Source organism: Oncorhynchus gorbuscha, linkage group LG10 (genome assembly GCF_021184085.1).
Source record: "Oncorhynchus gorbuscha isolate QuinsamMale2020 ecotype Even-year linkage group LG10, OgorEven_v1.0, whole genome shotgun sequence".
NCBI classification, from domain to species: domain Eukaryota; kingdom Metazoa; phylum Chordata; class Actinopteri; order Salmoniformes; family Salmonidae; genus Oncorhynchus; species Oncorhynchus gorbuscha.
In genome coordinates, this window is record NC_060182.1 from 33,221,321 (window position 1) to 33,245,906 (window position 24,586).

At 46.8% G+C, this 24,586-nt stretch overlaps 1 protein-coding gene across 8 annotated transcripts in view; it reads left to right on the top strand.

Moving 5' to 3' along the window:
- The window catches only part of camta1a (calmodulin binding transcription activator 1a), a 522,529-nt gene that overhangs the window by 483,831 nt on the left and 14,112 nt on the right, over nt 1–24,586 (top strand). For 7 of the 8 annotated variants that reach the window (XM_046365688.1, XM_046365689.1, XM_046365690.1 and 4 more), the window contains 4 exons: nt 23,157–23,332; nt 23,499–23,695; nt 23,909–23,987; nt 24,182–24,521. In XM_046365688.1, the coding sequence (XP_046221644.1) occupies nt 23,157–23,332; nt 23,499–23,695; nt 23,909–23,987; nt 24,182–24,521 (792 nt within the window). Of the gene's footprint in view, nt 1–5,391; nt 5,484–23,156; nt 23,333–23,498; nt 23,696–23,908; nt 23,988–24,181; nt 24,522–24,586 lie in introns of those variants that run through there. The other variant, XM_046365696.1, reaches the window with a different exon arrangement.

Consider the following 24,586-nt stretch of genomic DNA (forward strand, 5'->3'; position numbering starts at 1 on the left):
TATGGGGAACAGGGTTGACGTGTTGTGCTTTGACGCCCTCAGTTTTCCACCACAAAACACTCGAAAATGGCCCAAAAAACAATAGAACCAGCTCTTGCTTTTTACATTACCATTTGCCTTTTAGAGATTCAATGTTTCTTTTGAACATGAAAAAAGATGCACATATCGTTACACCAGAGTTCAGTTCACGCGACAGGGTTGACATTAAAACGAGGGACAGACCTTTCACGTGATGTTGGGGTTAAGTGGGTTACAATCTTCCTAGAAGTCACAGAGGGACATGTCTAAATACAGAATTTTCACACTTTAAGCAAGTCTTTATTCATACATAAAACATCTGATTGAATGAATTCTTCATGTGGTCTATATTGAAGGGCACTTGGTTTAATAAAACGGCCTTTCAAAACTTCAATATTGGTGCAACATTTTGACTTAAAATATCAAAGTGAAACGGCCACTCCATTCGTGGAACGACCCAATTGCAGTGGATCAACTGTAGTAGAAACTCAGTTCATCTTGGGTTTGATTTGGACCATGGCCCAGAACCATGAAGAGCACCAGTCCTTGTCCTGTGTCTTTCAGACGATGCTATTGTGTTCTGATAGACATGTCAGGATCAATATCTAATAGCTGCAGTGAATCAACTAAGTTGATCATGGATGTTAAGAGTCTTGGCATTACTGCAAATAGATCTCCTAGAACCACTATGACATACGTGAGTGTATGTTGCTCGGCACACATGGGAATTTAGATTGGCTGCACAATGAAGACTCGGGCTCAAGGGCTTCGCAGCAGGAAGTCTTGTGAATTAGTATATTTAGACTGCAATAGAGTGAGACACTGCAGGGATGTGTGTGTGTGCGTGTGCATATGCGTGTGCGTGTGTGTGTGGAGCTGAGCTGGGAGAGAGTGTTGCTACTGCAGTGTGTGTGCGACTGTGCATTGACAGGCTAAAGTAGGGCATGGTGAAGAGAGGGGAGGAGAGTACAGGAGTGGGCTGACGGGACCGCTGCATTGCAGACGCCCCTTGAGGGAGTGGGATTGAATAATCAACAACCACCGGCTCCCAGGCAGACGTGGTGCGGCGGAACCAGTGTATCTCTCCACCATTCATTCATACAGTACACTCACCCTACTCTATCTGCCTCACAGGTCCATTCATACAGTACACTCACCTTACTCTATCTGCCTCACAGGTCCATTCATACAGTACACTCACCCTACTCTATCTGCCTCACAGGTCCATTCATACAGTACACTCACCTTACTCTATCTGCCTCACAGGTCCATTCATACAGTACACTCACCCTACTCTATCTGCCTCACAGGTCCATTCATACAGTACACTCACCTTACTCTATCTGCCTCACAGGTCCATTCATACAGTACACTCACCCTACTCTATCTGCCTCACAGGTCCATTCATACAGTACACTCACCTTACTCTATCTGCCTCACAGGTCCATTCATACAGTACACTCACCTTACTCTATCTGCCTCACAGGTCCATTCATACAGTACACTCACCCTACTCTATCTGCCTCACAGGTCCATTCATACAGTACACTCACCTTACTCTATCTGCCTCACAGGTCCATTCATACAGTACACTCACCCTACTCTATCTGTCTCACAGGTCCATTCATACAGTACACTCACCTTACTCTATCTGCCTCACAGGTCCATTCATACAGTACACTCACCCTAATCTATCTGCCTCACAGGTCAATTCATACAGTACACTCACCTTACTCTATCTGCCTCACAGGTCCATTCATACAGTACACTCACCCTACTCTATCTGCCTCACAGGTCCATTCATACAGTACACTCACCTTACTCTATCTGCCTCACAGGTCCATTCATACAGTACACCCACCTTACTCTATCTGTCTCACAGGTCCATTCATACAGTACACTCACCTTACTCTATCTGCCTCACAGGTCCATTCATACAGTACACTCACCTTACTCTATCTGCCTCACAGGTCCATTCATACAGTACACCCACCTTACTCTATCTGTCTCACAGGTCCATTCATACAGTACACTCACCTTACTCTATCTGCCTCACAGGTCCATTCATACAGTACACTCACCCTAATCTATCTGCCTCACAGGTCAATTCATACAGTACACTCACCTTACTCTATCTGCCTATCTGCCTCACAGGTCCATTCATACAGTACACTCACCCTACTCTATCTGCCTCACAGGTCCATTCATACAGTACACTCACCTTACTCTATCTGCCTCACAGGTCCATTCATACAGTACACCCACCTTACTCTATCTGTCTCACAGGTCCATTCATACAGTACACTCACCTTACTCTATCTGCCTCACAGGTCCATTCATACAGTACACTCACCTTACTCTATCTGCCTCACAGGTCCATTCATACAGTACACCCACCTTACTCTATCTGTCTCACAGGTCCATTCATACAGTACACTCACCTTACTCTATCTGCCTCACAGGTCCATTCATACAGTACACTCACCTTACTCTATCTGCCTCACAGGTCCATTCATACAGTACACTCACCTTACTCTATCTGCCTCACAGGTCCATTCATACAGTACACTCACCTTACTCTATCTGCCTCACAGGTCCATTCATACAGTACACTCACCTTACTCTATCTGCCTCACAGGTCCATTCATACAGTACACTCACCTTATCTCTAGGTCCATTGCTATCTCACAGGTCCATTCATACAGTACACTCACCTTACTCTATCTCACCAGGTTACTCTATCTGCCTCACAGGTCCATTCATACAGTACACTCACCCTAATCTATCTGCCTCACAGGTCCATTCATACAGTACACTCACCCTACTCTATCTGCCTCACAGGTCCATTCATACAGTACACTCACCTTACTCTATCTGCCTCACAGGTCCATTCATACAGTACACTCACCTTACTCTATCTGCCTCACAGGTCCATTCATACAGTACACTCACCTTACTCTATCTGCCTCACAGGTCCATTCATACAGTACACTCACCCTACTCTATCTGTCTCACAGGTCCATTCATACAGTACACTCACCTTACTCTATCTGCCTCACAGGTCCATTCATACAGTACACTCACCCTACTCTATCTGTCTCACAGGTCCTTTCATACAGTACACTCACCCTACTCTATCTGTCTCACAGGTCCTTTCATACAGTACACTCACCCTACTCTATCTGCCTCACAGGTCAATTCATACAGTACACTCACCCTACTCTATCTGCCTCACAGGTCCATTCATACAGTACACTCACCTTACTCTATCTGCCTCACAGGTCCATTCATACAGTACACTCACCTTACTCTATCTGCCTCACAGGTCCATTCATACAGTACACTCACCTTACTCTATCTGCCTCACAGGTCCATTCATACAGTACACTCACCCTACTCTATCTGCCTCACAGGTCCATTCATAGAACCAGTCTCACTACTCTACACTCCACAGTAAGCTAAGGAGCTGAGGGAAAACAGAGTCTGATCTATTACCTTACTACTTCTATTAACCCTTTCCCCACTCCCGCTCTCTGCCTTGATATTATCTTGCTATTGGCATTGGCTTGTGGTTGTGGTTGTGGTTGTGGTTGTGGTTGTGGTTGTGGTTGTGGTTGCATTTTGCCGGTTATTATGGATCCTCTCTTTTGCCATGTATGGTAATCATTTATTTGATGTATTTTTCCACTCTGTTCATGTCCAAAGATTTCATGCTGGGTTTTCAGATATATGGCTCTGTTGCCTCATGCCTGTCCTGATAATACCTATAAATACTACATGGTGTTTGTTAAGTTCATCCTGCTAGAATCGACAGAGCCCTGAAGCAGCTGGTTTAGTCCCAGATAGCACCCTATTCCCTATATAGTGCACTACTTTTGACCAGAGTCCTATGTGTGGAATAGGGTAGCATGTGGGGCACCCTAAGCCTGGGTGGTTGAACAGGCCATCCCCTTGGTCACTTGTCTCAGGTGAATTGATTCAGATTGGATCCAGATGATTGGTGAGAGAAACTGATTCAGACTGGTGTCAGTTGATCCATTCATGTTTAAAAACTCAACATAGCAATTGTTTGTGTGCTGGAGATGTCCTTTCTATTTAAGTATGGTCTTTTTTTCCATAAACCTGGCAGGACTGAAGGTATGCGAGTTCCCCCTTTTCTTTCAATCAAATGTTATTTGTCACATACACATGGTTAGCAGATGTTAATGCGAGTGTAGCGAAATGCTACAAATGCTTGTTTTACATACTACATTGTTGCAATGCTCTATTTAAGAAACACTCAACTCAATGTAGTAAATCAAAGTGGATAGATTGTGGTTTTCTTAATGCTGTTTACGCGGGACGGCAGTGGCTGGTATGATTAACATACTAACTGTCAGTAACCGTAGTGACAAGAGAAAAAAGAACAAGGTGATACAATAGTATCATCCAGGATCATCCCCCCTGCCCTTTGCCCTCAGAACAGACTCAATTTGTCGGGGCTTGGACTCTACAAGGCGTCCAAAGCATTTCACAGGGATGCTGTCCCATGTTGACTCCAATGCTTCCCACAGTTGTGTCAAATTAGCTGGATGTCCTTTGGGTGATGCCACATTCTTGATACACACAGGAAACTGTTGAGCGTGAAAAACCCAGCAGCGTTGCAGTTCTTGACACAAACCGGTGCACCTGGCACCTACTACCATACCCCATTTAAAAGCACTTAAATATACACAATCCATGTCTCAATTGTCTCAAGGTTTAAAAATCCTTCAATAACCTGGCTCCTCCCCCTAATCTACACGGATTGAAGTGGATTTAACAAGTGACATCAATAAGGGATCATAGTGTTCACCTCGATTCACCTGGTCAGTCTATGTCATGGAAAGAGCTGGTGTTCATAATGTTTATCCACTCAGTGAATATGTAGCCATTTTACAGCTGCACAATTAATTCTATTAAAATGAAGAATATAGTACGATATAGATGTTCATATGTCCACCTAATGCATTGTATACCGCTGCCTTTACATGCTTCATTTAATGACATTTTGCACGCGCTACAGCACAGATAAACGTAACCTAGAAAAGACACCATTCCAGAGCTACTATATATGTAATGCGACACTTAACCATTTGTGTGCCTGTATTGATCCATAATTCTCATTAACCTACATCATTTAATTCCCATTCTTTAATAATAACAACAAGAGTTTCCATTTGCAGTAGGGTATACGCTAAAGCTATTGGGCTCTCTTTCCCTTATCCGTTCATTCTGAAACTGTGCTATGATGTGCTAATGGTACGTACACAGCTTCCTGCCTTCCTTGATTTGTCATAATGCAGAGTGGGGGAGGGGCGCTTTTCCTTTCCTCTGCAGCACTGCAGGTACGGAGCCATGGGCAGGACAGAAAACACTGAGATCTGGGCTGCAGGACAGGCTATTACCCACTAATCCTTCTCTGTCCATGGTTCTGGACGGTCCCGGTGAGCACTCGCTAATCGGGTACTGGTTCGTTAGGAAGACAGTGCGCGCCAAATTAAGCCACACAGAGCTGCTAACCTCACCGGTTGGTTCTCCATCTAATTTGAAAGTAAAGAGCTGTAGTAAAACTATCTACCTACCCGCATAACAAACCAAAGGACTGACGGTAGTCTACACTATGCATGGTCACCGTGTGCATGTTAGGTAGGCTAAATACGGTAAATTAGCGCAGACAGAGCAACAAGCGGTTTGCTCCAAATGAATCATTTTGATATAGACTGGAGCTGACATTTATACCACGGGAGATAACGGATCCTTTGAATGCTACTCACTTTCAGGGACAATGAATCGAAGTAGGCCTAGCTGCAGGATACATATCAGGATGCGTCGAATATTTTCCCATAGGATCAAATCTAACGAGAGAAAACCCGGATTGTACAAAACACTTACCCACCTCAGTTCTGTGTCGGTCGGCAGTTGAAAATTAAAAAGTAAAAGTAACATTATAAATAGTAATGAGAGAGACAAGTTGGCGCGAGCTTTTAAAAGCTCGACGGCTTGAAGGGAAAACTAGGGCGTCTGTTTACCTGCGGCACGTGCGCACGACGTCTACTCGCAGCCATACGTTTTATTTTACTGCAGGCTAGTGAGGGACCGAGTAGAGAGAAGCACAGGAGGGGAAGGAGGGGTTCGGAGAGAGAAAGAAGTGAAGGGGAGGGGGCTATGATGGGAAGAGTAGTGAGCGGTCTTTATCTCTCTCTATCTTCCCTCACGTCGCTCTTCCACTTTGTTCTATTGTTGATGACTGCTCTATTGAGCTTCTACACGGCAAGGATATTTTTACTCATAGCGTCATCCATTACCTACAAACCGTGGGAATTGGGAAACTGTGCACATCATTGAAATGCAGCATGCTTGGACTTCTGTCAGGATGCCAGTGAATGACATCTGATTTTCCTAAAGAGAAGGGAAACAGTTGTGCTTTTCAGGGGGATTCTACCAATGGAAAATGAACTAGAAGGTTAATGTGTTTAGTTGCATATTTACGGTGGATTGTGTTGTGGTGTATCTGTGTGTTATCTACCGGCGACTAACAGGAGAAGTTCAGTTACACAGGCGTTAGCGGTATTACTCCAAGGCTGACTGTACATGAACTCTGTACTGTTTCAAGACGAGTTATACCCTGTCGGGTTAAGCAGCCAGTCTGGTCGTTTACTATTGTTGGTCATGTTTAGTTGTGTGCTTTCTCAAAATGTTTAGTTTCACTGTCTGTGACTGGCTCCTTCATTTCACACTGTAGCAGTAGAGTAGTTCGTGTGGAACTACCACTGTACTCTTTCAATCTGTCACATTATATCCCATTTCTGTTTTATTTGCATAGTCAATTAAACTGAAGCTTATCATTGGTTCCAGCACTCTCCTGAACATGCATAGGCTTTAAATGGTAGCATGTTTTCACAGCTTAACATCACAGCATAAGTATTACTCAAAAAGCCAGGTAGGTTACCAAAAGCCTGAAACTGTCGGCGGTGACAGGCGGTGATGCTTTCACATGCAGGTGAAGGAAGTTGTTAGGATACAACTACTAGAGATGCCTTTTTGATGACTGGACACTTCAAATACTTTGTCTCATGGCTTCAGCGATATTCTGCAGAAGGGTTTTGTTACTAAATAGCTTTTCACTGGTTTCTAATAGCGCATTTCCCCCCCCTCTTGTTGATCATGTGATTTTAAAGTATCGAGGAGTCAGGCTAGGTGGCTGTCGCATCCTGTTGTTCGGTCATGTGATTTTAAAGTATCGAGGAGTCAGGCTAGGTGGCTGTCGCATCCTGTTGTTCGGTCATGTGATTTTAAAGTATCGAGGAGTCAGGCTAGGTGGCTGTCGCATCCTGTTGTTCGGTCATGCCATCTTTTTAGCTTCGGTCGCTAAATCATATGCATCTTACAACGTGCCACAGTTGTGAAACTGGTTTTGTCTCGTTGTATGCTCTGTATTATGAGCACGCGAGAACTAAATAAGTCAGTTACTATTCATTAGTTTTCTAGCATCAAGTAATCACGCAAAAGGTAGCCTGCCGTAGCCCTCCTGGTCAACTTGCTTTTGAATTTAAGAAACACGACGCAGTGGATAGCAAAATGAGCGCTCGCGTAGCTTATTCTGTAAAGTCTGCAAGAACGTTTTCAGCACCACGGGTCGTTGGACAGCGATATTAGCGCGCGTCTATTTGCGAAAAGTATGCAGTTCACTTAGTATCATGTTATTTTAGCTCTTCCCGTCATGTTTAATAACTGTAACAAGTCTGTTGATTTGAATGTAAACTCCGAATGTAGCCTATTACTCTCCCCCTCTGCAAAAATATAAGTTAAGTTCTTTACCCTCTAAAAAGCCCTGTCGAGTTGGTGTCACATGACTGCATGTATTAACTATGTGAAAAGTAGAACAGAACTTCAGAGTGTCATGTTGCAGTCAGTTTATCCTGTAGGACATTGACAGATGTCAATTCTTGTTAAACTAATGATAGCAACACAGAAACCAGAGAAGCTATTATAATGTGCCTACCATAGTTTGTTTCAAATGCAATTGTAATAATGTACTGCTGCAGGAGTTTGTCTTTTCAGAAATGGTTGATAGAATGAGAGCAGCTCCAGTGAAGTGGAAATGCTTACCTGGGAATGGTCAGCCTCTGGGCATGGCTTTACAGAAATGGAACCTGTGGAGGGAGGAATTGGCTTTTTGAAGAACATGACTCATTTGTTTCTGCTCTTTATGCATTAAGTTTAAGGCAATTTGTGTCTTCTCTCTTTGCATCCCCTTAAGGCAATTTGTGTCTTCTCTCTTTGTATCCCCTTAAGGCAATTTGTGTCTTCTCTCTTTGCATCCCCTTAAGGCAATTTGTGTCTTCTCTCTATCCATCCCCTTAAGGCAATTTGTGTCTTCTCTCTTTGCATCCCCTTAAGGCAATTTGTGTCTTCTCTCTATCCATCCCCTTAAGGCAATTTGTGTCTTCTCTCTTTGCATCCCCTTAATGCAATTTGTGTCTTCTCTCTATCCATCCCCTTAAGGCAATTTGTGTCTTCTCTCTTTGCATCCCCCTAAGGCAATTTGTGTCTCTTTCTCTTTGCATCCCCTTAATGCAATTTGTGTCTTCTCTCTATCCATCCCCTTAAGGCAATTTGTGTCTTCTCTCTTTGCATCCCCTTAAGGCAATTTGTGTCTTCTCTCTTTGCATCCCCTTAAGGCAATTTGTGTCTTCTCTCTTTGCATCCCCTTAAGGCAATTTGTGTCTTCTCTCTTTGCATCCCCTTAAGGCAATTTGTGTCTTCTCTCTATGCATCCCCTTAAGGCAATTTGTGTCTTCTCTCTTTGAATCCCCTTAAGGCAATTTGTGTCTTCTCTCTTTGCATCCCCTTAAGGCAATTTGTGATAACCCATTTCAAGTTCCACACATAAAACGTTTTTAGCAAATGTGTCTGTGTGCCTCTTCAATAGCTCTACCATAAGTTATAGTTGTTGGTAAATATTAATAGCTAACCCCTTACTGTTACCGTTTACTCAGGCTGAGCACAGTGTACTGTCAATAGTTGTGTGTTTCCAACACATAGCAGTGGGGGACTATTACTTGCCAAGATGCTGTCATATCATACCACAAGTCAGAACTATTACTGACACAGACAGGTGACTTTACATTGCTGTGAAACATGCAGTGATTTAAATCAAATCAATGTGTATTGGTTGCGCACGCCGTTTTGCAGATATTATCACAGGTGCAGAGAAATGCTTATGTTTCTAGCTCCAACAGTACAGTAATATCTAGCGATACAATCCAAACATTTTAAGAAAGATTAAGAAATTGCTTCTGTTTAGCTGACTAACAAGTGTGAGCTGTGCCTTCAGACAGCTGCATAAGGGTATTGTGTTGTCATTTATCATAGTGTCATTCCACGTGTCTTCTTTAGGATAGCATTGTCCTGGTGTTATGAATAGGACACTGTAGGGCTAGTTACAGAGGGTCAAAGACTATAACCACAAGACATGCTAACCTCTCACCGTTAACTATAACAGGGGAGGTTAGCATGTCTTGGGGGTATGATCTTTGACCCTCAGTGTAACTTTCGCACTCATCATTATTCACAATTCATTCAGGATTATCTGTAATCATGGGTAGTATCCACATGAATGTAGAAGTGTTTAGAAACATATTCTATTCTTATTTAAAATAAAAGTGAATTCAAAATGACATAATACATTATTTACCATGAATTTCTATTGGGCACAAAATAATCTGAAATACAACCAAAAGAACTGTAAATGCATCCAACAATTTTGTAGAGGCACAAGCTTGATGTGCGTGCTAGGAATATGGAACCAAATACCAAACTTTTGACTACTTTATTTCTAAGAATCTTTAGGGGTGTCAATAATTTTGACCCCTACCTTTTTAAAAATGTTTATTTCTTGTTAAACAAAATCTCTTTCTCCGAGCTATATTATTAGTATAAAATAATGTAATTTCCCCAATTTGTTTGAGCATACAATATAGCTCAGTATTTGAACTATAGATTGTATACAGTCATTATTGCTCATCGTTATCAAGGGTGTCAATACTTTCGGACATCGCCGTACGTGTACAGGTCTAGTGTGATACCTTCTGTGCTACACTCTACAGTGCACGTTTGATATCATCATAGGTTTTGTGTAGTAATTAGCACAGCAGACGTTTGTCATTCCCTGTAATAACAGATACCAAGCCGTAATTCCCCTTTTGTCGTCTCTTCTCGTGGCAGTTCACTGGCTTGTGAGAGCAGAGCAGTCTGAAATATAGAGTGCCTCGTCAGTCTTAACGTTGAATTGAAATGGAGCTGCTTCACCTCTGGAGCTGGACTGATGCCGTGAGGTCAGGCGCATACTACCTGGTTAGCTTATTTACAACCTTGCCAAGCGGGACTGTCATATTAGGAGTCGCTAAACAGGCTTATGTGTGAAGTATAAAGAATCCATCGGCTTTTTGTTGCAGCTGTGTGCCCCTCTATTGTTATGTATGAAGAATCCTGTAGAGTGTAGAAGAACCCTGTTGCATGAATGATCCGATTCTATCTGAATTATACAACGATAGAGGAAAAGCCTCAGCTAAACTTGTTGCTTTACGTTAGTCAATACTAATGTGTTGCAAGAGAAGGTGAGAAGCCTACTTCCTGGTTTTCTGCTGATATATACTGTACTTGTTAACCATTACTGTGCAATCGATGCAACATGGATTTTCTCCTGCAGAATTCATGTGCGAAGAAGGTCCCGGGGGGGTTACGAACCAGGTTAGAGATGGGAATGTGTCTTCTGTTTTTATCTGCTTCTGCTTTGACTCACCCCCGACACACACACGCGCACACGCACACACACACACACACACACTCACTCACGTGCGCACACACACACACACACACATTAGGTTGGAGAGGCTGGTGCAATGCCCAATGAGCAGATGAGTTCCTTGCTCAAGGGAACCCTTCTGGTTGCAGGCTCAACCCCGCCAGATTTTTACCCCCATCAGCAGTGGAATCCGAACCGGTAACCCTCCGGTTGCTGGCACGCATCTCTAACCTCGGGGCAACCGCCACCCCATAATAATATAGAGCATAACATAAAGCAACATTACAATTACAATAATAAAATAAATAATAATAATAAATCATAAAAGCTGCATCAATAGACTGCACTTTTCCTCTCATTGACCCCTATAATCACGCAGGTAGATGTTTATTGGGATGAGTCTTGTCCTTGAGGCAGAACTGATCTATTTCTACTAGATGGGTCAGCTCCAAAGTAAACATTGACTATATTGTAAAGATTAACGGAAAAAAATGTATTTTTGGTCTTCATTTAAGGTTAGGCATTAGGGTTAGCAGTGTGGTTAAGGTTCGGTTTAAAATCTGAATTGATGACTTTGTGGCTGTGCCAACTAGTGACCACTCTGCAGAGCTGCCTCCAGAACAATATTCATGACAAAAAAAACGTTAACGTGCGATAATCACTACAGGACATTAGATTCCATTTATGTAGTGTTCATAATAGGAAAGGTCTGGTGTTCTTCTGATTTTGACCCATGACGACCCTTGTTGTTGTTTCTTTGTTGGGTCAAGCTGACACATTTGTGGGGTCAATGTTTTCAGATAAATGCACTCTCCTCAAACAAATTAAGAAAATGAACTTGTTTCTGTGGTCTTAACTTTTGGTCTTTTCAAACCTCTCATCAATATCCTACACTCTGTCCAGGAGAAAGAATACTGAACATAAACCCATTACAAGCTGACTGAAGAGGAAACCCTATTAAAGGATCCCTCCACAATGGACAGAACCAACAAAGCTGGTCATTATGCCAAAGAAAGAAGGCGACGTAGCTTTTGATTATCAGTGTACCCATGGGTCCCAGCTGTGTGAGCCTGTGCCAGATGGCCTAGCAACCTCTTCCTTTAGACAGACACAAATACCAGCTTCTGTCAATCAGGAGAATATGCTGCACAGTCACAGACTCTGAGGGTGGTAGGACCACAGTCTTTCTAACTACTGAACATGCGGGGGTTTGCTATAGCCACAGCTTGTCTATTAGACTACATGTGGTGGTTTGCTACCATATTCACACAGAGGTTGGACCCAGCCTTTCTAGATCAGTACATTTAGGGGTTTGCTACAGTAGTCACATAAAGATAATGATGGGGTCCAGCTGTAGAACAGTGGTTGAGTGGCATTAACGGACCCACAGGTTGATGTGTGAGGAGGAAGGTGTCAGCTGACACTTCAGCTCTAAATCCAGATCATTGAGTGACTCAGTATTGTCATCCTGGCATCCAGACCATTGTGACTCAGTATTGTCATCCTGGCATCCAGACCATTGTGACTCAGTATTGTCATCCTGGCATCCAGACCATTGTGACTCAGTATTGTCAGCCTGGCATCCAGATCATTGTGACTCAGTATTGTCAGCCTGGCATCCAGACCATTGTGACTCAGTATTGTCAGCCTGGCATCCAGACCATTGTGACTCAGTATTGTTAGCCTGGCATCCAGACCATTGTGACTCAGTATTGTCAGCCTGGCATCCAGACCATTGTATTGACTCCAGACCATTGTGACTCAGTATTGTTAGCCTGGCATCCAGACCATTGTGACTCAGTATTGTCAGCCTGGCATCCAGACCATTGTGACTCAGTATTGTCAGCCTGGCATCCAGACCATTGTGACTCAGTATTGTTAGCCTGGCATCCAGACCATTGTGACTCAGTATTGTCAGCCTGGCATCCAGACCATTGTGACTCAGTATTGTTAGCCTGGCATCCAGACCATTGTGACTCAGTATTGTTCCAGCCTCAGAATCCAGACCATTGTGACTCAGTATTGTCAGCCTGGCATCCAGACCAGACCATTGTGACTCAGTATTGTTAGCCTCGAATCCAGACCATTGTGACTCAGTATTGTTAGCCTGGCATCCAGACCATTGTGACTCAGTATTGTCAGCCTGGCATCCAGACCATTGAGACTCAGTATTGTCAGCCTGCATCCAGCATTGTGACTCAGATTGTTAGCCTGGCATCCAGATCATTGTGACTCAGTATTGTCAGCCTGGCATCCAGACCATTGTGACTCATTGTCAGCCTGGCATCCAGACCATTGTGACTCAGTATTGTCAGCCTGGCATCCAGACCATTGTGACTCAGTATTGTTAGCCTGGCATCCAGATCATTGTGACTCAGTATTGTTAGCCTGGCATCCAGACCATTGTGACTCAGTATTGTCAGCCTGGCATCCAGACCATTGTGACTCAGTATTGTCAGCCTGGCATCCAGACCATTGTGACTCAGTATTGTTAGCCTGGCATCCAGACCATTGTGACTCAGTATTGTCAGCCTCGAATCCAGACCATTGTGACTCAGTATTGTCAGCCTCGAATCCAGACCATTGTGACTCAGTATTGTCATCCTGGCATCCAGACCATTGTGACTCAGTATTGTTAGCCTCAAATCCAGACCATTGTGACTCAGTATTGTCAGCCTGGCATCCAGACCATTGTGACTCAGTATTGTTAGCCTCGAATCCAGACCATTGTGACTCAGTATTGTCAGCCTGGCATCCAGACCATTGTGACTCAGTATTGTTAGCCTGGCATCCAGACCATTGTGACTCAGTATTGTCAGCCTGGCATCCAGACCATTGTGACTCAGTATTGTTAGCCTCGAATCCAGACCATTGTGACTCAGTATTGTTAGCCTCAAATCCAGACCATTGTGACTCAGTATTGTCAGCCTGGCATCCAGACCATTGTGACTCAGTATTGTTAGCCTCGAATCCAGACCATTGTGACTCAGTATTGTCAGCCTCAAATCCAGACCATTGTGACTCAGTATTGTTAGCCTGGCATCCAGACCATTGAGACTCATTATTGTCAGCCTGGCATCCAGACCATTGTGACTCAGTATTGTCAGCCTGGCATCCAGACCATTGTGACTCAGTATTGTTAGCCTGGCATCCAGACCATTGTGACTCAGTATTGTTAGCCTGGCATCCAGACCATTGTGACTCAGTATTGTTAGCCTGGCATCCAGACCATTGTGACTCAGTATTGTCAGCCTGGCATCCAGACCATTGTGACTCAGTATTGTTAGCCTCGAATCCAGACCATTGTGACTCAGTATTGTCATCCTGGCATCCAGACCATTGTGACTCAGTATTGTTAGCCTCGAATCCAGACCATTGTGACTCAGTATTGTCATCCTGGAATCCAGACCATTGTGACTCAGTATTGTTAGCCTCAAATCCAGACCATTGTGACTCAGTATTGTCAGCCTGGCATCCAGACCATTGTGACTCAGTATTGTCAGCCTGGCATCCAGACCATTGAGACTCATTATTGTCAGCCTGGCATCCAGATCATTGAGACTCAGTATTGTTAGCCTGGCATCCAGACCATTGTGACTCATTATTGTCAGCCTGGCATCCAGACCATTGTGACTCATTATTGTCAGCCTGGCATCCAGATCATTGAGACTCAGTATTGTTAGCCTGGCATCCAGACCATTGTGACTCAGTATTGTTAGCCTGGCATCCAGACCATTGTGACTCATTATTGTCAGCCTGGCATCCAGACCATTGTGACTCAGTATTGTCAGCCTGGCATCCAGACCATTGTGACTCATTATTGTCAGCCTGGCATCCAGACCATTGTGACTCATTATTGTCAGCCTGGCATCCAGACCATTGTGACTCATTATTGTCAGCCTGGCATCCAGACCATTGAGACTCAGTATTGTTAGCCTAGCATCCAGACCATTGTGACTCAGTATTGTTAGCCTGGCATCCAGACCATTGTGACTCATTATTGTCAGCCTGGCATCCAGATCATTGTGACTCAGTATTGTTAGCCTGGCATCCAGACCATTGTGACTCATTATTGTCAGCCTGGCATCCAGACCATTGTGACTTAGTATTGTTAGCCTGGCATCCAGATCATTGTGACTCAGTATTGTTAGCCTGGCATCCAGACCATTGAGACTCATTATTGTCAGCCTGGCATCCAGACCATTGTGACTCAGTATTGTTAGCCTGGCATCCAGACCATTGTGACTCATTATTGTCAGCCTGGCATCCAGACCATTGTGACTCAGTATTGTTAGCCTGGCATCCAGACCATTGTGACTCAGTATTGTTAGCCTGGCATCCAGACCATTGTGACTCATTATTGTCAGCCTGGCATCCAGACCATTGTGACTCAGTATTGTTAGCCTGGCATCCAGATCATTGTGACTCAGTATTGTTAGCCTGGCATCCAGACCATTGTGACTCAGTATTGTCAGCCTGGCATCCAGATCATTGTGACTCAGTATTGTTAGCCTGGCATCCAGACCATTGTGACTAATTATTGTCAGCCTGGCATCCAGATCATTGTGACTCAGTATTGTTAGCCTGGCATCCAGACCATTGTGACTCATTATTGTCAGCCTGGCATCCAAACCATTGTGACTCAGTACTGATAGCCTGGTATCCAAACCATTGTGACTCAGTATTGTTAGCCTGGCATCCAGACCATTGTGACTCATTATTGTCAGCCTGGCATCCAGACAATTGTGACTCAGTATTGTTAGCCTGGCATCCAGATCATTGTGACTCAGTATTGTCAGCCTGGCATCCAGACCATTGAGACTCAGTAGTGTTAGCCTGGCATCCAGACCATTGTGACTCATTATTGTCAGCCTGGCATCCAGACAATTGTGACTCAGTATTGTTAGCCTGGCATCCAGATCATTGTAACTCAGTATTGTTAGCCTGGCATCCAGATCATTGTGACTCAGTATTGTTAGCCTGGCATCCAGATCATTGTGACTCAGTATTGTTAGCCTGGCATCCAGACCATTGTGACTCAGTATTATTAGCCTGGCATCCAGACCATTGTGACTCAGTATTGTTAGCCTTGCATCCAGACCATTGTGACTCAGTATTGTTAGCTTGGCATCCAGATCATTGTGACTCAGTATTGTAAGCCTCACATCCAGACCATTGTGACTCAGTATTGTTAGCCTGGCATCCAGACCATTGAGTCTCAGTATTGTCAGCCTGGCATCCAGACCATTGTGACTCAGTATTGTTAGCCTGGCATCCAGACCATTGAGACTCATTATTGTCAGCCTGGCATCCAGACCATTGTGACTCAGTATTGTTAGCCTGGCATCCAGATCATTGTGACTCAGTATTGTTAGCCTGGCATCCAGATCATTGTGACTCAGTATTGTTAGCCTGGCATCCAGATCATTGTGACTCAGTATTGGTAGCCTGGCATCCAGATCATTGTGACTCAGTATTGTTAGCCTGGCATCCAGATCATTGTGACTCAGTATTGGTAGCCTGGCATCCAGATCATTGTGACTTAGTATTGTTAGCCTGGCATCCAGATCATTGTGACTCAGTATTGGTAGCCTGGCATCCAGATCATTGTGACTTAGTATTGTTAGCCTGGCATCCAGATCATTGTGACTAGTATTGTTAGCCTGGCATCCAGATCATTGTGACTTAGTATTGTTAGCCTGGCATCCAGATCATTGTGACTTAGTATTGTTAGCCTGGCATCCAGATCATTGTGACTTAGTATTGTTAGCCTGGCATCCAGATCATTGTGACTTAGTATTGTTAGCCTGGCATCCAGATCATTGTGACTTAGTATTGTTAGCCTGGCATCCAGATCATTGTGACTTAGTATTGTTAGCCTGGCATCCAGATCATTGTGACTTAGTATTGTTAGCCTGGCATCCAGATCATTGTGACTTAGTATTGTTAGCCTGGCATCCAGACCATTGTGACTTAGTATTGTTAGCCTGGCATCCAGATCATTGTGACTTAGTATTGTTAGCCTGGCATCCAGACCATTGTGACTTAGTATTGGTAGCCTGGCATCCAGACCATTGTGACTTAGTATTGGTAGCCTGGCATCCAGATCATTGTGACTTAGTATTGTTAGCCCGGCATCCAGACCATTGTGACTCAGTATTTGTACTAAAAGTGTAGAATGTTCATCATTGATGCCTAACTAGTCTCCTGTGGCCTCCCATGTACTTTCCACTCCATGCTACTACATTATACATTGAGAGCTAATTTACTGCAAATAATTGCTTGTACCTAGTTTTCACGGTCTATCACATAGTTAGTGTGTTCGCGCATTTGTGTGTGTATATCTGTCTTGCACCTTTTCAACCTGGGCAGTGTGTATCTGCAGTGAAATAGATAGTGGCCTGTCCTCATGCCCCTCAGCTAGGACAGTGAGCTGTCCTCTACTGTGCTGCTCCAAACCTGTGGCTCAAGTTCTCATACACATTACTAGAAGCTTTAGACTATACCTGAAGTTATTATGCTAGTGCTTTTGTTCCCTTCTCACTTAACCATTTAAGGGGTTATGTAGTGTATTTCAAACTGTCCACCGTAGCTTTATAGGATGAAGCAGCATGTAGAATGAGAATATGTTGGCCTGTCCTTCATTTGATTTGAAACAAAACCGTTGTTCACTCAAACACACAAACCCAGTTTGAGCAGCTCCTGTTTGTCAGCTAATACATGTCTGCATGTGTTTTCTGGGGGTAAGTGATTAGTTAGCTACTGTTCATATGATGTGCCAGGCTTCCTGTCAGTCAGAGCTGTGTCGCTGCAGCCTTAGTGACCCGTGTAGACGTCTTCTATTACACACTGTCAAGAGAGGGAGGAACAAGGCACAAGGGAGGCTGTTGGTGATGTTAGAGTGTTGTTGTAGTTCTGTTTGGTTGGATGCATGCTCCCTCCCTCCATCCATCCCTCCCACTCTGTGCTCCCTCCCTCCATCCATCCCTCCCACTCTGTGCTCCCTCCCTCCATCCATCCCTCCCACTCTGTGCTCCCTCCCTCCATCCATCCCTCCCACTCTGTGCTCCCTCCCTCCATCCATCCCTCCCACTCTGTGCTCCCTCCCTCCATCCATCCCTCCCACTCTGTGCTCCCTCCCTCCATCCATCCCTCCCACTCTGTGCTCCCTCCATCCATCCCTCCCACTCTGTGCTCCCTCCCTCCCTCCCTCCCTCCCTCCATCCTCCCCCACTCTGTGCTCCCTCCCTCCATCCATCCCTCCCGCTCTGTGCTCCCTCCATCCATCCATCCCTCCCGCTCTGTGCTCCCTCCCTCCATCCATCCCTCCCGCTCTGTGCTCCCTCCCTCCATCCATCCCTCCCACTCTGTGCTCCCTCCCTCCATCCATCCCTCCCACTCTGTGCTCCCTCCCTCCATCCATCCCTCCCACTCTGTGCTCCCCCTCCATCCATCCCTCCCACTCTGTGCTCCCTCCATCCATCCCTCCCGCTCTGTGCTCCCTCCCTCCATCCATCCCTCCCGCTCTGTGCTCCCTCCCTCCATCCATCCCTCCCGCTCTGTGCTCCCTCCCTCCATCCATCCCTCCCGCTCTGTGCTCCCTCCCTCCATCCATCCCTCCCACTCTGTGCTCCCTCCATCCATCCCTCCCGCTCTGTGCTCCCTCCCTCCATCCATCCCTCCTGCTCTGTGCTCCCTCCCTCCATCCATCAATCCCACTCTGTGCTCCCTCCCTCCATCCATCCCTCCCGCTCTGTGCTCCCTCCCTCCATCCATCCCTCCCGCTCTGTGCTCCCTCCATCCATCCCTCCCGCTCTGTGCTCCCTCCCTCCATCCATCCCTCCCGCTCTGTGCTCCCTCCCTCCATCCATCCCTCCTGCTCTGTGCTCCCTCCCTCCATCCATCCCTCCCGCTCTGTGCTCCCTCCCTCCATCCATCCCTCCCGCTCTGTGCTCCCTCCCTCCTCCCTCTGCAGTATACGTGCATCGCATTCAGAGCAGCAGCCAGCAGGTGGAGATGACATCATCTGCACTGCAGCACACTGCAGCACTGGGTCTGAACAAAGACATGTCAGCCAGGCTTGCTGCTGCCGCTATAAGTCCTCTCCTCCTGCCCTCGCCACCGTCTCTATCCCCCTCTCTCCCATCCTTCCTCTCTCAGGGAGCATAACCCTGGTGGCTAGAAATGCTGCAGGGCTGTGACCTACTTAACCCCTCTGACCTTTACCTCCCCCCTCCTACCACTAGGGTATGGTCTGGGTATGGTACCTCTGCAGCCCTCATCAGCACTTTGCCCTTAGCCACCTATGGAGAGGTGAAGAAAGCTATCACTATGGTGGAGGTGGAGCTGGGGAGAGACATAAGGATGGTGTGTATGTGGGATGAACATCCATTGGATTTTCTAGATCGACTACACATCATCGGTGATAGAAGTCATTTACTGGCCATTGGCTGTATGTTTTTTCCTTTAACAGTAACAATTACTTGACTTATAGTGAACACAAGCATGACATTCACTCCCTGAAGGGCGGAGAGCTTCTGCCTGAGACTGACTGCCAGGAAACACTGTAGTGTAAATGGCACAAGGACCCTGCTGTGGCAGCTCCCCACTTAGGGAGTCATTACATTGTTACTACAGGGTCCCCTCAGGGAGATAATGTACGACCGTTATCATAACGTAGTGATGGAGAATGGATGTACATGTATGTGTGTTTGTATTTTTTCCATTGTGGGATTTTCTGACCCGTTTTGTACTCGTGCTCTGAGTCTTCCTCTTCCCATTCATCAATAAGGGAGGAACCATACACACACAGGCATATTCCTGTCGCTTAGTTACCGCTCGGTAGCAGGTTGCCACAGAAACTGCCTCACTGTGGCTAAATAAGAAATGCTAATGCAGTATTCCTACTGCCTTCACTACCTGCCTTCCCTACCTGCCTTCCCTAACTGCCTTCCCTACTGCCTTCCCTACTGCCTTCCCTAACTGCCTTCCCTAACTGCCTTCCCTAACTGCCTTCCCTACTGCCTGCCCTACCTGCCTTCCCTACTGCCTTCCCTAACTGCCTTCCCTAACTGCCTTCCCTAACTGCCTTCCCTACTGCCTTCCCTACCTGCCTTCCCTACTGCCTTCCCTAACTGCCTTCCCTACTGCCTTCCCTACCTGCCTTCCCTACTACCTTCCCTAACTGCCTTCCCTAACTGCCTTCCCTAACTGCCTTCCCTACTGCCTGCCCTACCTGCCTTCCCTACTGCCTTCCCTACTGTCTTCCCTAACTGCCTTCCCTACTGCCTGCCCTACCTGCCTTCCCTACTGTCTTCCCTACCTGCCTTCCCTACTGCCTGCCCTACCTGCCTTCCCTACTGCCTTCCCTACCTGCCTTCCCTACCTGCCTTCCCTACCTGCCTTCCCTACTGTCTTCCCTACCTGCCTTCCCTACTGCCTTCCCTACCTGCCTTCCCTACTGCCTTCCCTACCTGCCTTCCCTTCTGCCTTCCCTTCTGCCTTCCCTACCTGCCTTCCCTACCTACCTTCCCTACCTGCCTTCCCTACTGCCTGCCCTACCTGCCTTCCCTACCTGCCTTCCCTACTGCCTTCCCTAGCTGCCTTCCCTACCTGCCTTCCCTACTGCCTTCCCTACCTGCCTTCCCTACTGCCTTCCCTACTGCCTTCCCTACCTGCCTTCCCTACTGGCTTCCCTACCTGCCTGCCCTTCCCTACTGCCCTCCCTGCCTGCCCTTCCCTACTGCCTTCCCTACCTGCCTTTGCCTTCCCTACTGAATTCCCTACTGCCTTCCCTACTTCCTTTCCTGTTGCCTGCCTTCCCTACTGCCTTCCCTGCCTGCCTTCCCTACTGCCTTCCCTACCTGCCTTTGCCTTCCCTACTGAATTCCCTACTGCCTTCCCTACTTCCTTTCCTGTTGCCTGCCTTCCTTACTGCCTTCCCTGCCTGCCTTGCCTACTGCCTTCCCTGCCTGCCTTCCCTACTGCCTTCCCTACCTGCCTTTGCCTTCCCTACTGAATTCCCTACTTCCTTTCCTGTTGCCTGCCTTCCCTACTGCCTTCCCTACTTCCTTTCCTGTTGCCTGCCTTCCCTACTGGCTTCCCTACCTGCCTGCCCTTCCCTACTGCCCTCCCTGCCTGCCCTTCCCTACTGCCTTCCCTACCTGCCTTTGCCTTCCCTGCCTGCCTTCCCTACTGCCTTCCCTACTTCCTTTCCTGTTGCCTGCCTTCCCTACTGCCTTCCCTACTTCCTTTCCTGTTGCCTGCCTTCCCTACTGCCTTCCCTACTTCCTTTCCTGTTGCCTGCCTTCCCTACTGCCTTCCCTACTTCCTTTCCTGTTGCCTGCCTTCCCTACTGCCTTCCCTACTTCCTTTCCTGTTGCCTGCCTTCCCTACTGCCTTCCCTACCTGCCTTCCCTACTGCCTTCCCTGCCTGCCTTCCCTACTGCCTTCCCTACTGCCTTCCCTGCCTGCCTTCCCTACTGCCTTCCCTACCTGCCTTTGCCTTCCCTACTGAATTCCCTACTGCCTTCCCCTTCCTTCCTTTCCTTCCTTGCCTGCCTTTGCCTGCCTTCCCTACTGCCTTTCCTGCCTTTGCCTGCCTTCCCTACTGCCTTCCCTACCTGCCTTTGCCTTCCCTACTGCCTTCCCTACTTCCCTGCCTGCCTTCCCTACTTCCTTTCCTGTTGCCTGCCTTCCCTGCCCTCCCTGCCTGCCTTCCCTACTTCCTTTCCTGTTGCCTTCCCTGCCTGCCCCCTACTGCCTTCCCTGCCTGCCTTCCCTACTGCCTTCCCTACTTCCTTTCCTGTTGCCTGCCTTCCCTACTGCCTTCCCTGCCTGCCTTCCCTACTTCCTTTCCTGTTGCCTGCCTTCCCTACTGCCTTCCCTACTTCCTTTCCTGTTGCCTGCCTTCCCTACTGCCTTCCCTGCCTGCCTTCCCTACTGCCTTCCCTGCCTGCCTTCCCTTCTGCAATGGACCTACTGCCTTCCCTACTCCTGTGCACATCCCATCCCACGATCTGTGTGTGTGCGTTTGTGTGCGAGTGTGCATGCGAGTGTGTGCGTATGTGTGTGTGTGTGTGTGGATGTGTGTGCATTTGTGTGTCTGTCTGTGTTTGTGGATGTGTGCGTCCGTGTGTACGTGTGTTTGAACATAGAGCTCTCTTCTCTATGTTGGTGTAAGTGACTAAAGCACACTAACCTCAGGTCAACTGATGGAGAGCAGTCCTACTCCAACCATTACCCACTACCCATTACCCACTACCCATTACCCACTACCCACTACCCATTACCCACTACCCACTACCCATTACCCACTACCCATTACCCACTACCCACTACCCATTACCCACTACCCACTACCCATTACCCACTACCCATTACCCACTACCCATTACCCACTACCCATTACCCACTACCCATTACCCACTACCCACTCGTTGTTCATCATCATTTGATTTGACTTGTGTGGCTTCAAGCATAAAATACACTGTATGCATGCAATGTTCTGTATGCTTGTAATTCATTGTTATGGCATTCAGCACTTTTAAATGACTCAGCATTTATTATGATTTGAACCGTAATTCCAGAGGCATTTCTTTCAGTCCAGGTTGTAGATCTGTTGGTTAACGCTGCTCATGGTTGGGAAACTATTTGCCAGCAGCATTTAGTAACTGTACAGCCTAATAGCCTCCATCTGTCTATCTATGGAAAGGACTATGGACGAGTGCTTGTTGAGTGATTTTATACAGTGGCTCTCAGCCCCTCCTACCATATAAGCCAAAGGTAGTGTTATGCGGCCAAGAGAGGCAGAACACAGCAGGAATGATAAACTCAGTCATAACGGGCTAGAGTTAGTTCATCAGTAGGAGAGAGAGTCCATCTGCAGACTCTCCTCAGAGGGTGTCTAAGACCGCGTGTGTGTGCGTGCGTGTATGCGTGCGTGTGTGTGTGTGTGTATATGCGTGCGCGAGCGAGCGGACACTTTCACCAAGCCTCCATCCACTCCCTGGTCAATCATCCAGTCCAGATTACTAGAGGAAAAAATCATTTTTATGAATGACTGAATTAGTGTGCATGCAGCAATTAGCACAAGATTGATGGACCTTAAAGGTTATTTAAGTAAAGGCAACAGTGGTGCTGAAGTTAATGACTGATGTGTTTCGACGTGTTCATGTGTCTTGGTTGCAGATACCTTCCGATTGATACAGATGCCTTCATAGGCACCATATGGCACCATAGTACGGGGTGTCACTGATGACCATACTGTAGGTCTATGGATGCTGACGTGTGTTATGTGTCTATGTTGCAGATAACCAGTTCAGAATGTCCATCCTGGAGCGCCTGGAGCAGATGGAGAGGCGGATGGCAGAGATGGCCTCCCATCACCAGCAGGGCAGCGGAGGAGGTGCAGGAGGAGGAGGGGGAGCAGGAGCAGGAGGAGGAGGAGGAGGTGGTGGTGGTGGTGGTCACAACAGCCAGACACAGGTAAAGTAGATCATACTGTAGGAAATGCACTATTTCATTGATGGAGCAATGGCTTTGTGATGTATTCAAAAAAAGTACTGTCTGTTTCTGTTTGAGAAGTCAGGTGTTGTAAAGTGTTGGTGTTGTAGTTGAAAGTAACACCTGTTGTGTTTGTGTGTGTTGTCAGTGTGTGTCAGGGCAGGGTCAGGCGGGCAGCAGCTTTGAGAGCCGTGTGGTGGTGGTGTGTGAGAAGATGATGAACCGGGCCTGCTGGGCCAAGTCCAAACACCTAATCCACTCCAAGACCTTCAGGGGCATGACCCTGCTCCACCTGGCCGCTGGGCAGGGCTACGCCACCCTCATCCAGACACTCATCAAGTGGCGGTGAGTGAGAACCTCAGACACCTTTGATTGTCTGTTTATCAAAGTAATATACAGAGAGACCTTGGGACATATAAATATGTATTATGGAACTGGTTTAGGACCAGGAAATACTGTATTCAAAAATTGTAAATAGATGAAATCTTTATGTGGATAATGTTGTGTTTTAGCCAGAGGTAGTCTGGGCGTTCAGTGTTCTGTTCTCTCCTCCAACAGCACCAAGCATGCAGACAGCATTGACCTGGAGTTGGAGGTCGATCCCCTCAATGTGGACCACTTCTCCTGCACCCCTCTGGTAAGATATAGAGAGCTGTATCTCATGAAACCACTGCAGGAGTCTTCCATAAAGCCTTTCAAACTCTGCAGACTTTCATAAATCATTCAATTGTAAGATGAACCTTTCCAAGAATGTTAAGTTACCACAGGCATGCTGGCACCTTTCCTCTGACCTGTGACCTGTGACCTGTGCCACTGCTGTCTTTTCTCCAGATGTGGGCGTGTGCCCTAGGTCACCTGGAAGCGGCAGTGGTCCTGTATAAATGGGACCGACGGGCCCTGGCCATCCCTGACTCCTTGGGACGCCTGCCCTTGTCCATCGCCCGCTCCCGCGGCCACACCAAGCTGGCCGAGTGTCTGGAGCAGCTGCAGAGAGAGGAACAGCAGCCCCCTGCACCTCTGCCCCCCACCACACGCATGTCCTTCTCCCCCACCCCCCACGACGCTCCCACCTCAGACAGCTGGATGGTCACATGGGCCAGCGACGGTGTGATGGCGCCCGGCGGGAAGAAAGGAGGCTCCACCACGGCCACCTCGAGCAACCTCAACCCAGGTCAGAGCAGACTGGGGGACAGGAGAGGCAGTAACTGAGGCCCCACACTGGTATCAGTGGTGTAA